Source organism: Gracilinanus agilis, chromosome 1, assembly GCF_016433145.1.
Source record: "Gracilinanus agilis isolate LMUSP501 chromosome 1, AgileGrace, whole genome shotgun sequence".
Lineage (NCBI taxonomy): Eukaryota > Metazoa > Chordata > Mammalia > Didelphimorphia > Didelphidae > Gracilinanus > Gracilinanus agilis.
The window spans coordinates 643,841,316-643,854,514 of record NC_058130.1 but is presented as its reverse complement, the minus strand read 5'-3'; the positions used below and the strand labels follow the sequence as shown (position 1 = coordinate 643,854,514).

The 13,199-nt window shown below is 42.4% G+C and overlaps 1 protein-coding gene across 3 annotated transcripts in view; it reads right to left on the bottom strand.

The window, feature by feature from the left end:
• BAALC (BAALC binder of MAP3K1 and KLF4) overlaps positions 1-12,199 on the bottom strand; it is a 101,720-nt gene extending 89,521 nt beyond the window's left edge. For all 3 annotated transcript variants that reach the window (XM_044668739.1, XM_044668725.1, XM_044668732.1), the window contains exon 1: positions 11,754-12,199. In XM_044668739.1, the coding sequence (XP_044524674.1) occupies positions 11,754-11,958 (205 nt within the window). In that variant the 5' untranslated portion in view covers positions 11,959-12,199. The remainder of the gene's footprint in view (positions 1-11,753) is intronic.
• Positions 12,200-13,199: the final 1,000 nt, after the last annotated feature.

The following is a 13,199-nucleotide window of genomic DNA, read 5'->3' as shown; positions in this document are numbered from 1 at the left end:
CAGGGTCTGGCAGCTGGATTTCAGGAATGGCATTATCACAAGATACAGGAGGAGTACCAAGTTCTGCTAGTCACCCTACCCTATTACCAGAGCCCACCCCAAAATTCCTTAGGCAGTTGCCAGACCTTTGCAAATGTATTCTGCCTATAGGAAACTGAGTTTCTCCCTCCACATTAATGTTTCAACTGCATAGTACATCTTTAAAATTTTTATCTTTATTATATTCCAATAACAAAGTTACTGTATACATGTTTATGCTAGAGGCTCTAATCCCCACAGGTGATGAGCACTTCGAGAGTCCCTAGAGAATGACCCACTGTGATAGATCAGTTAATCTAATACTCAAATTATCCTACTAGGCTTCTTTACTATTTGTAAAACACAACAAAACAAGTGGATCATTCAGAATTAGCCAATATTGGACCCTGCATGGGATCACCATTCAGAACAACTATTGCTTGCTCCTAATTCCTGACCTACTTGAATAGCTGGAGAAAGGTTCGGGGTTAATGATAATAATAATAATAACAGCTAGCAGACATGTAATGTAGCTTTCAGTTTGAGAAAGCACTTCACCTACATGTCACTCTATTCCTCTTTATCAAACGAGAACCGAGGCAGCTCAACTTGTTCCAAATTCGTTGTTACCCAAGTCCCTAAAGGCTGACACAAATAGGCAAAAAAAAATGGATGTATGGGGGCAGCTGGGTAGCTCAGTGGATTGAGAGCCAGGCCTAGAGATGGGAGGTCCTAGGTTCAAATCCGGCCTCAGACACTTCCCAGCTGTGTGACCCTGGGCAAGTCACTTGACCCCCATTGCCTGCCCTTACCACTCTTCCACCTATCAGTCAATACACAGAAGTTAAGGGTTTAAAATACAAAAAAAAAATAAAATAAAATAAAAAAAAAATGGATGTCACCAAAGCAACTCTAGTCCAAGTCAGATTTGTAACACTAAAGAAAAGCTCGTAGACTCTTTCCCAGTCTATGTACAGAAACCTTTCCTCCATGCAGAGTTAAGTCCTATACTATTTCTTCACATATATCCCTGGCCCCTGTTCTGAAACATTTATGAGAATCTACATCTCCTAATGCTATTGTCATCTCTGGCACCTTTGGATGCTCAGAAGAAACGTGGATTGGGGTAGACCGGCTTCCCAATAGTCATGGTCTTCTTAATGCTAAGCTACTTGCCTGGCCACGGGGGCTGCAGACCAGAAGGTATCACAATGGATACATTGCAGAAACTCCCCACACTAACTCGTTCAACCTTCCACAAGCAACACTTCTGTCAGTCTTGTATCCAGGCAACGGGGAGGCCCATCTGGGAAGGGAGTTGTGTCAGCACCCCCACGGCAGAGCTGAGAAAGCTCCCCCCCCCCAGAGTGGTACTGAGAGACATAGACATAGAGACAGTGCAGGGGCAAAGCCCTGAATGAGCAACTCCTGGCTTAGTCTAATGATGTTGAGCCCTCCTGATCCTAGAAGCTCTCCTCTGGGTATCTGGCTTATCCTGGTTTGTGAAACTTGATTCCAGATTGTTCAATGAAGAAGATTGTCTTTGGACTTTGAATCTCAGTTTCTATGAATGGCTTTAGGATGGCACTTCTCAGTGTGGTCCAGGGAATCCTGGTTGGGGTAGGGGTGTCCTAAGACCCTTTCAGAGGGTCCATGAGTTTAAAACAATATTACTAAAATGTTTTCATTTCTAATACAATGGAAAGATGATAGACAGACAGACAGATAGATAGATAGATAGATAGATAGATAGATAGATAGATAGATAGATAGATAGATAGATAGATAGATAGAAGCCAAATAAACAAAAGTTCTCTAGGGAGTCCTCAAAAAATTTTAAGAATATAAAGTTGTCCTGAGACCAAAAAGTTTTAGAACCACTGCTCCTCCTTTTTATTCCCTTCTCCCATGTCTATCCTTCCATTCTTTTCTTCCTCTTCCTTTCTTGCCCTATATCTGAAGCCTGCTGGGAGTTTCCAATGACTCACAGAGGCACTTCCAATAGCTCTTAGGGATAAAGAAGTTATTGAGTCTTGATCATGGGAGTAAAGATGAGGTAGAAAGGTACTGATGTTAATTTTATAAGTTTTATTAAATTAAATAGAATCACTTTAGAAAGCTTTATATGCCAGATCTTAATTTTAAAGCAGAGGTCATCAAAATATTTTAGTACTGAGAAAAAAATATCCTTATAATTAAGAAACCGAAGCAATCAAAAAAAAAAAAAAAGAATAACCCAGAGTTTGATAAACCCTAGAAGATTAATTAGTAGAGAAAGAACTTATCCTTTGGGATAAGTATTTCAGGGAAAACAGGAGACTTACCACAAAATAGCTGTGTATTAATTGGAGAATCAGCTTTGTGGCACAGTGGAGAGAGAAGTGTCATGTCTAGATTAAAAAAGATTCTTTTTTTTTTTAATTCAAATCTGGCCTCAGACTCTTACTAGCTGTGTGAACCTGCACAAGTTATTTAACTCTGTTTACTTCAGTTTCCTCATCTGTAAAAAGAGCTGGAGAAGGAAATGGCAAACCATTCTAGTATCTTTGGCAAGAAAACCCCAAATGGGATCACAAAGAGTGAAACATGACTGAAAGCAACTGAACAACAATTGATTGGGGAAAGGCATGTGGAAATAGTATGTTAATTTAATATTGTATTATTATATAGTAAGAAATTACAAATTTGAAAAATTCAGAGAAATTGAAGGCTTCTACAAATGAATATGAAGCAAAATAGAACTAAGAGGAAAAATACATGACAACAGCAATATAAATGAAAAGATCCCTAAAAGGAAGTTAAACTGAGTAATAAAAAACCCACTGAAAGTCCTGAAGAATTTAGATAATCAAGCAAACCTCCTCCCTCATGGAAGAAGTGGGGGACTTCTTGAGCAAAATAGTATCTACATCTACAGACACGATCTTTGTATCCAGTGTTTTTGTTAAATAGCATTCTATTTAAGAATTTCTACTTTAAGAACATTGAGGTGGGTTTGCCAATTAATGGACTATTTCAATGTCAGCCTAAGGTGATATCCTGAATTTAGGGTGGTAGCAGTAGGAATAGAAAAAGAGACCAATACAAGAAGTAATCAAAAAGGAGAGTCAACAATACTTGGTACCTGATTATATATGAAGGCTAAGGGAGAGAGGGGAGCTAGAAATCACTCTAAGATTTCAAGCAAAGTTACTGTAAGTGGTGGCATGAAAGGAAATAGGTAAGTCAAGAGCTAACTATGGAAGGAAGATAGTAAATCCCACTGGACATGTTGACTTTGAGGTCCCAGCAGCACTTTCAGGTCAAGATAGAAATGACTAGCAGAAGTTAGGAATTGTGGGGCTCAAACATGGGAGAGAGTGCATGACTGCAAATAATCCATTTGGTAATACTCTCCAATATTGGAGGCCATACTAAGGATATGAACTATAAAGAAGAACAGGTTCAAATCTACCTACCTCTGATTATTCGAAAGGGCATAAGCAACACTGCCAAAAGGAATCTAGGAAGCAATATTAAAGATTGAAGAACCTTGGCTAGGAAACTGAAGACTTTGGTGGTGGAGTCTTTCCCCTGTTGTTGATCAAAGGCAAGAACTTCAGGAGAGAATGGCAGATTTTGGAAGGGAAAATTTCACTAAGAAGAAAGCATTTGATAACAGGGCTTCAGTTTCTGGACAATGACTTAAAAATGATGGCTGGTGATGAACCAACAAATGATCCTGAAAAGGAATAGGTAGACAGTTTGGAGATCCGAGATAGAAAAACACAGAGAAGAGAAAGTAAGCAGAAACAAAATGGTCAACAGCATAAGGTGCTTTGAGAAGGTCAAGAAGGATGAACACTGAGAAAAGGTAATTGATTTAATTTGGCAATTAAGAATTTCCTTGTAACTTTGCAGTAAACATTTCAGTTGATTCATAAAATTAAAAGTCAAATGGACCTAAATATGAGTAAGAAAAAAGGAAATGAGGGTAGCATGTGTAGACCACCATCCTTCTTTCCATAGAGGTTTAGCTATAAAAGGGAGGGGAGATAAAGGATGACAATTTGAAGGAATTATGATACAGTCAAGTGAAGATTTTTTGTCAAGCTGGATGTGAACTAGGCATGCATGTAGGTAACAGGGAAGAAACCAAAAGACAGGAAGAAATTAAACTTGAGGGGGTGTAGTGGATAGGGAGAATAGATGATTGCAAGAGTAATCTACTCAAGACAAGAAGGAATCATGGGTATAAGTAAAGCGTTCGTGCTCAATTTAAGAATTCCTATTTTAAGAGGTGGGTTTGCCAATTAATGGGATATTATGTTCAATGTGTTTATTAGACACCAACCAAAGCATAGAGGACTAGGAAGAGTTGGGGGAAGACAAACTGCCAGCCCCCTCCCAAGTCACTGTCACAAGTCAAGGCTTAGGATATTGAGGAAATCAAAAGTCTCAAAACTACCAAATTAACAACTCAGGAGAAAAAGTTCTCTCCCCTCCCCAACTCTGTGTATGTATTTGCCAGGCGATCAACTGTAGAGATGTATGAGAAAAGGAGAGGGGTTCCCCTCAATCACAGACCAAGGAAGGTGGAAGGCTGAGTTCAGTAGGAAAGTAGAAGTGAGGGGAAGAGGAGAGACTTCTGGGAGAGAACGGTCAAATCTTCATCAGAGACTGTAATTAGAAGAGAATGGGAAATGATGTCAAGAACTTTTGAGATAAAGAATAAAAAAGTAATGGGAGTCCAAAATAAACATCTTCTATTTTCTCAGTAAAGTCTGAGGCAAGGTCCTCTTCAGAGATGGAAAACTAGGAGATGATATGGGAGAACTGAGGATGGAAGGAAAAGTTTGGAATAGCATTTGTGAGAAATATGATGAGTTCATTTGGGAAGAGTAAAAAATATGGCCTTGCTGTGGTAAGAAGCTAGTTGAAGGGGCAGCTGGGTGGGTCAGTGGATTGAAAGCCAGGCCCAGAGACAGGAAGTCCTGGGTTCAAATGTGACCACAGATACTTCCTAGCTGTGTGACCCTGGGCAAGTCACTTAACCCCCATTGCCTAGCTCTTACCACTCCTCTGCCTTGGAACCAATACACAGTATTGATTCCAAGATGGAAGCTAAGGGTTTAAAAAAAATAAATAAGATCAACTTAGAGAAAGAATGGCAAACCATTCCAATAGCTTTACAAAGAAAACCCAAAAGGAGTCAAGAACATGACTGAAAAATGACTAAATAGCAATAACATAGATCACCTTTGTTTCAGATGAAGGAACTACTAGAGCCCCTTCAAGCTCTAGGATTCCCAGAATCTAGTCAGCCTTCCTGATTTTAAACCTCAAGGACCTGCTAGAATCCATGCTGCTTCTATAGAAATCTCTGGCTCTGTTAATATATTATTTATTGCTCATTCATTTTAGTCCTATCCAACTCTATGTGACCGACTGCATTTGGGGTTTTCATGGTAAAGATACTAGAGTGGTTTGTCATTTCCTTCTCCAGATAATTATACAGATGAGGAAACTGAGGCTAACAGGGTTAAGTGACTTGCCCAGAATCACACAGCCATTAAGTATCTGAAGCCATATTTGAACTCAGTTTGATAAGACTTTCTGACTCCAGGCCCCACATTCTACCTACTATACCACCTAGATCCCATAACCTTTGCCTGCCTCTATTTCTTCATCTGTAAAATCAGGATAATAATAACATCTATCTTCCCAGGGTTGTTGTGAAAATAAAATAAATAATCCATAAAGCACTTTGTACACTTTAAAGGGCTGTACACATGCTAGTTACTGTTATAAACAAAACACAGTAGCAGCACTTTAAAAAACCTGTCAACTTTTTTAAAGCCAATAATTGATCTGAAGTCATTACTCTCCCAGATATTGGCTTATTATATAAGTTAAAGGTGAGAAGAAAATTGCTGTGAAGCATTTAATCCATTCAGAGGAGGCTGTATAGGGTAGTAGAAAGAAAGGGGACCTGGACTTGAATCCTGGCCTGGCCACAGTGTAAGATCTCAAGCAAGTTATTCGGCTTCTCTGGACTTTATCTCTAAAATGAGGAGGCTGGCCTCAACTTGCCTCTCAGATCCCTTGCAGCTCTAAAATTATGATCTTGTGATAATTTACCTGGCTTTTAGCAAAGCCTTTCATAAAACCTTTCATGCTATTCTTGTGCAAAATAGGGAGAGATGTGGACCAGACCAATTAGGTATATTGGAAACGCTGAATGGCTGAACTCAAAGAGCAGTTGGTTGGAGGTTGATGTAGTCTTGTAAGAAGTCCTTCAGTGGATTACCTCAGCAACCTGTGAATAAGCCTGGGCTATTTAACATTGCTTGTCAATGACTTGGATAAAGCACAGACTGTACATTCATTTAATTTTCAGATGATGCCAAGCTGGAAGAAGTAGCCAATATGCCTGAAGGAGAGTCAACCTACGAAATGATTTTGACAGGCTAGATAGAACTTATGAGCTGACTCTATTCAGGTGACCTTCAATAGAATAAATGCTGTCTTGAGTTTCAGGTTCAAAATATTGATTTCATAAGTACAAGAAAGGAGACACATGGTTAGATGGCAGTTTTGTCTGTGAGAAAAATGGAATTTTTAAAATGCCTCTTAAGTTCAATATGAGCCACCTATGTGATATGGCAGCCCCAAATTGCTCCTGTGATTGGGACTGCATGAAGAAAGGTGCTGCTTCCAGCAATATGGAAGCAATTTTCCCATCAGACTCTTCTCTGTTCCAACCATACTAAGTTCTGAGGTCCACAGTTCAACAGGGACATTGATAAGGCAGAGAGTATCCAGAGGAGGGCAAGTAGGATGTTAAAGAGATTAGATGGTCTATAAGCTCCATAAGGGCAGGGATTCTGTCTTCACTTTGTATCATACCCAGTGCTCAGGACATTATTCCACATAAGCATTTACTAAATGTTGGTTGAATTATAAATGGGCAGATGAAAGGTTGAACTTCTCTACAATTGTTGGGGAGTGAGGCAGACATATATCATGACATAGCTTAGTTTCTCAACTCTGCCCTCATCCTGGATAGCATGTAACCCCTTATTTTCTGCCAGACTCATGAGAAAAGATCACTTTCACCCGGGGAAATCTGAGAATGGAGATATTAGCACTTGAATTTGGCCTTGAAGGAAGAGAGAGCCCTTAAGAGGTAGAAAAGGATAAGAGGGAATCCATTCCTGTCATGGGAGACTGTGAGAAAAAGGAAGATGGGCAAATACATACCCAGCATCATCACCCAGTAAAAGAAAGAAGGGGGATCCAATTGGATTGAAGAGTAGTGTCCATGAAAAAAGTAAACTGAAACATGCCTAGAAAGGCTAGAGCCATTTTATGAAGGCCTTGAATACCAGGATCAGAAGTTCCATACCTTATCAGGTAGTTAATGGCAGGCTCTGAAGACTTTTGACTAGAAGACTAATCAGAACAGTGCATTTGGAGAATTTGTTGGACAGCAAAAGTAAATGATGGATGGAGAGAATAGATAAGAACAGAAAGCAAAAAGATCAATTAGAAGGTTGTTATAATAGTCAAAATGAGATCTGGGAGCTTGAACTAAGGTGGTTGTAGTGGGAGTGAAGAGAAAGACATGGATGTGAGAGATATTACATTTAGAACTTGTTGATTTGATAACTGGTTAGATGATAGGTTGAAAATCTGGTAGGGTCAGAGCACACTTACTAGAAGTTAAATAGTGAATATAAATAGGACACGAGATGACAGTTTGAGGGGGCACCTAGGTAGCACAGTAGAAAGAGCACCAGGCCTGGAGTCAGGAAGATCTCGGTTCAAATCTGGCTTCAGACACTTCCTAGTTGTCTGGGCAAGTCACTTAACCCTGATTGTCTAGCCCTCGCTGCTCTTCTCTTAGAATTCATACTAAGACAGAAGGTAAGGATTTAAAAAAAAAAAAAAAAAAGAAGGAAAAAGAAGGTGGTCTGAGAGGGCTACAAAGTCAAGAGAAGGTTTTGTTTTGCATTATTTTTTTTTAATTTAGGACTGAAGAGATTGGAAGACGTGTGTAAGTAGATTGGAAAGAGGCTGTGGAGAGTAATAAGAATAGGAATGATAGTTTAGTGAATGGAGAGGAGGGGGAGAAGAATACGACCAAGGGCATAGGTGACTAGAATAACTTTGGCAATGAGGGGAATTATCCTCTGAGGGAAGACAAAACAACAGTATGAATTTGTCCTCTGCCTTTTCTTTTTGTTCCTTCCTTCATTTCTTTTTCTAAGGAATTTCAATGAAGGTTTTTCACTTCAAGAGGGGAAGGAGAGGGAAGGAGACTTGGCTAAGCATTTACTACATGTCAGACACTGTGCTAAAAACTATACAAATACATATTAGCAAGATGGTCGCTGCCAAGGAATGGCTGGTGATGTCCGGGTTCTACTGAGAAGGCTGGGAAATCATGAGTAAGCTAAGGCCAAAGTTGGCCAATCAAAACTCAGAGTGGGTTCAGGGGAAGAATATGGTTTTTTTCCCCCAGGGCGAATAGAATTGCAATGACAGCCTGGGGGAAAAAAACAAGACAGCAAGAGTTAAAACAGGAAGATGTTAAGTTATGAGAGAGAGGAAATGAAAGAGGTTTAAATTGGATGGCCTCATCATCCACATATATGGGGATTCCTCTATCCCACCTGATTTCCCCAGTCATTTACTGCTGTTTGGGCCTCATTTTCCTTCCCTTTACAATCTTGTTGTTTCATCTGTCTATATTCTCTCCAATGGTACACATCATAACTCTGTCACACTTTAATTATATATATTTAAAGTTGTAATGAGGGGCTTCCTCCAAAAAAGGAAAGAAAAAATTACTTGATGGTGGTGAGTCTCCAAATTTAGGTAGGCTGGTCTTTGAATAACTGCACACTGGGCCAATACTTGGAGATGTAGAAGATGGTTACAACTTGTTAGGACCTCAGGGCTTTTCATCTGCTGATATTCCCTTTAGAATCCAGTTGCCTCTATGGAATGAGGAAGTGTTCATTAGAAGGTGATTTCATGATGACTCTCCAACTCACCCTCATACATTTAAGGTGAATTTGCATATTGTTTAGCTGATTATTTACATTTCTTTTTATTTTTCACAAAAAAACTAAACTGATAGCTTGAAGGAGAGAGTCATGGCTTCCACAAGGTTAGATTTGGGTTAGCATTCTAGTGCTGCTACTTTAATTCCTGTGTGACCACCAACAAATTGCCTGCTTTCTCATCAGCAAAATGAGAGGACTGGACTAGAGTTTGTATAAGGTTCTCTAGCTTTATGATCTTATGGACTGTCAAATGCAGAAACAACACAGCAAGATGGTAGGCTTCAAGTGGTTAGCTATGCAGGCTACCAAACAAGGAAATTGTTTTGTGAAATTTGATTTGGTTTGGTACTAATGGAGAAAGAAGATGGTAGTTAACTCCTTTATAATAAATAGCTAAATATGAGTTTTTTTCCTCTTCTTCTAATAAATTTTGGAAATTGTGGGTGAAATGTCACAGAACAATATCAATTAGTTTAAGATGTTAGGGTGGGGGGCAGCTGGGTAGCTCAGTTGATGGAGAGTCAGGCCTAGGGACGGGAGGTCCTAGGTTCAAATTCAGCCTCAGACACTTCCAAGCTGTGTGACCCTGGGCAAGTCACTTGACCCCCATTGCCCACCCTTACCACTCTTCTACCTATAAGCCAATACACAGAAGTTAAGGGTTAAAAAAAAAGATATTAGGGTGATGAGGAGCCTCAAATTTCTGATAAGGATTAGTTGAGGGAACTGGAGATACTTAGCCCAGATAAAGGAAAATGTCAGGAGGAGATGGCCTCAGATCACAGGCCTTGGGTTTCCCAGTCCTGGCTCCAAGTAAATGCCATGTATTATCTGTGTGGCCTTGAGTAAACCACTTAACCTTTGTAGAACTTGGCTTTCCTAGGTGTAACTAAAGGACTTCTAAGACTCCTTCCAACTCTAAGTCTACATTACTAAATATTTAAAGAGTTACCCTGTGGAAGAGAGATTTGATTTGTGCTTTGTAGCTCTAAAAGGGGGAACTTAGATGAATGAGTGGGAGTTAAAAGAAAAATGTGTTTTGGCCCAAGGTAAGGAAAACCTTTCTTAATTTTAGAACTCTCTGTACATCAAATGAACAACTTAATGATGTACTGAGTTCTCTCTCAGCAGAAGTATTCAGCTAGATGCTAGATTTTAGAAGTAGACTTTTTCACAGTACAACTCCCCATAATGGTCCCTTCAGCTTTATGATTCTTTAGATAACATTTATAGAGAGCAGCTGGTGGGGCTCAGTGGATTGAGAGATAGGATGTCCTAGGTTCAAATCTGGCCTCAGACACTTCTTAGCTGTATGACCCTGGGCAAGTCACTTGACCCCCAATGCCTCTAGCCCTTGCCACTCTTCTGCTTTGGAGCCAAAACAAAGCATTGGCTCCAAGACAGAAGATAAGGGTTTAAAAAAAAAAAAGATAACATTTATAGGAATAGAGATTAGATCTATGATTTTATTGATACAGCGAATTCCTAGAAGAGGGAACTCTCACCACCAATTCCAATGAGAGCCTTCCCTGTAACTTATAGTCCTAGAGTTAACTAGAACACTGAAAAGTTAAGTGACTTACCCAAGGCCACTGAGCCAATATATGTGGGAGGTGAGACCTTTGAGTAAAATGATTCTATATCAGTCTTCATTGTTCTCTGTCTGTTTTCCTTCCAAATCCCGACTCTGTGGCTGGACCTAAAAGCTATCTGCATATTTTTAAAATCTCATAACATAAAAACATGGAACCCAGACATGGAAGGGATCTTTGAGATCACCTAGTCTCTTCTCCTTTTACACTAGAGAAGAACTGTGCTGGGAAGTTATTTACACTGTAGCAGAAGAGCATGTATGATCTGGTTGCATTCTAGCCCTCAAAGAAAAGAATGAACCAAGCACCTAAGAAAACATCTTTAAAGAGTGAGCGCTTTTCAAGGATACCCAAGAACAAGAACACTTGCCAAACGTGAACATATGAAGCAAGTTCGAATTTTGCTTTCTGGAAGAAGCAATGAGCTGCTTTCTAAGACTAGCAAGATGTGGAGAACAGAGGGAAATACTGCTCTCCAGCTATTAGCTTGAGATACAGCATCTCAATAGCTGATCCATGTCCAAGCAGAGTAAGGCCAGATGACTAGGTGGATGAGGAATTGGCTGGGTGGAGAGGTGATGAGATGGCTCTAGAGAAAGAGAGATGGAGAGAAACATGGATGCAGAGGTAGAAAGGGGGTATGGGGGTTGGGGGTGTGTGAAGGGTGGGGGGAAGAAGGGATACGCCATTGTGATAACACCAGGATGTTTTTCCACCCTGTCGCCTTGTAGATGAACAAGCACAGCGAAATACAGAGGGAAGCCAGTCGATTTCGCCCAGAACTTGGGGATGGAATTGGGAAGAAAGCCAGCCTTTGATAATCAGGTCTCCCAGTAAAGACAGTTGCTGAATGAGGGTACCACCCTACGGACATGTGTCGCCCCATCCTGCTGTGGGTCCCTCGGTTACCCCTTCTCACCCTGTACCTATTTCTCCGTCCTCTTTTCCCTGGAGACCCAGCAGGGCTTTGGGCTGGAGTCCAGGGGGAAGTGCTGCCTGGGCGCCTCCACTCGGTCGCTGCCCCCGGCGAGCTGGAGAGAGAACTAGGGTGAGGACATGGGAAAAGCCAATGAACGGCTGGCTCACTCACCCGTGTACAGGGAGCCCTGGTCCCGCAGGCCGCCTGCCTCCGGGCCGCTGTCCGGTTCCCCGGGACTCAGCCCGGTGGCAGTAGCCGTAGCCGAGAGCTGCAGGTCTGTGTCTGTGTTGGTCAGCCAGGTGGACTCGGTCTCTCGTGTCCAGCTCTCGTAGTAGCGGGGCTCGATGGCATCAGCGCGGCTTCCCCCACAGCCCATCCTCCTCCACCAGCACTACCTCCTCCTTTCTCTCTCTCTCTTCCAACTCTGGTCCCGCTTTGGACTCCCTTGGCCGCTGGGTTTGGCTTGGCTGAGCCTTCACCCCCAGCAGTGGAGCCCGGTGCAGGCAGGCAGCAGCAGCATCGCCCGCCGCCGCCAGCACCTCCTCGGTCCCTGCGCCCAGCTCCCTCGCAGACCCAGCTCCGGAGATCTTCTCTCGGCGCCCCGCTCTGCGCTCTCCCAGCTCGCCTCCCTCTCCTCCTCCTCCCTCTTCTCCAAAGCCCGCCCGCTGCCGGCCCCCTTCTCACTTGATCAGTCTCTCGCCCCCTCGGGGGCTCCTCCCCTTCGCTGATTCTCCTTCGCTCGCCACTTCTCCCCGGTTCCCTGGCTCTCCACTTGCCCTCCTCATTCCTGCGCTCTTCACATGGTCAGCCAGGGGTGGAGCTGAGGGAAGCCCCACAGTCAGAACAGCTCCTGGGATCAGATCCGGGCTCCACCAGCCTCAGTTACCTGGCCAAACCTTCTCTCCATCTTCAGATGCTCCTAGAGCCCTGGGTGCCGGAGGATTCCACGCCAGCCCACCCACCCGGACCTTGACCATGCACTCTGGAGGCTGATACTTTAATGGGGATACTTTGCCACCCGAGCATGGGCTGATCAAGCACAGTAGTGCAAACAGCCAGCAAATGGGGAAACGCCTGAAGAGAAATGAGACCACTAAAACTGAAGAATGGAGCCGGGAGAACGATCTGCACTTGCCCATCCAGAGCTGTGAAGGAAAGGCTGGTTTTCCCCCCATGTATTAAGCTGGGAAGAGGTAGGTAGGTTCCCAAGCAAACTTCAGCTCCTGGTCAGGGCTTTTTTCTCTCTGAATGTGGGCTGCAAAAGCTTCAAGGGCCTTCTTCCTCAAGCCTAAGCCCTTTCCTAAGCAGATCTGTAAGAGAGCTGTGCATCCTCAGTTACCGAGTATCAAATACAGGGAACACAACCGGGGGCTCCTTCCTAAGGTGTCTTTCTCTGCATGTAGGTGGGTGTGCCAGCTGAAAGACCCTATCTGATAAATGGCCCAGTTCTGTTCAACTAATATTCTTGTTGAACCTTCCACGTGCAAGGCACTTTGCTGAGGTGCTAGACACGAAATGGGGAGGGAGAGAAGGAAGTACACCTTGAGCAGGGCTTAGGGAAAGACGTGGAGATGGGAGAAGAAAGGAATCACATCCGTTGTAAACTGTATTCCGCTG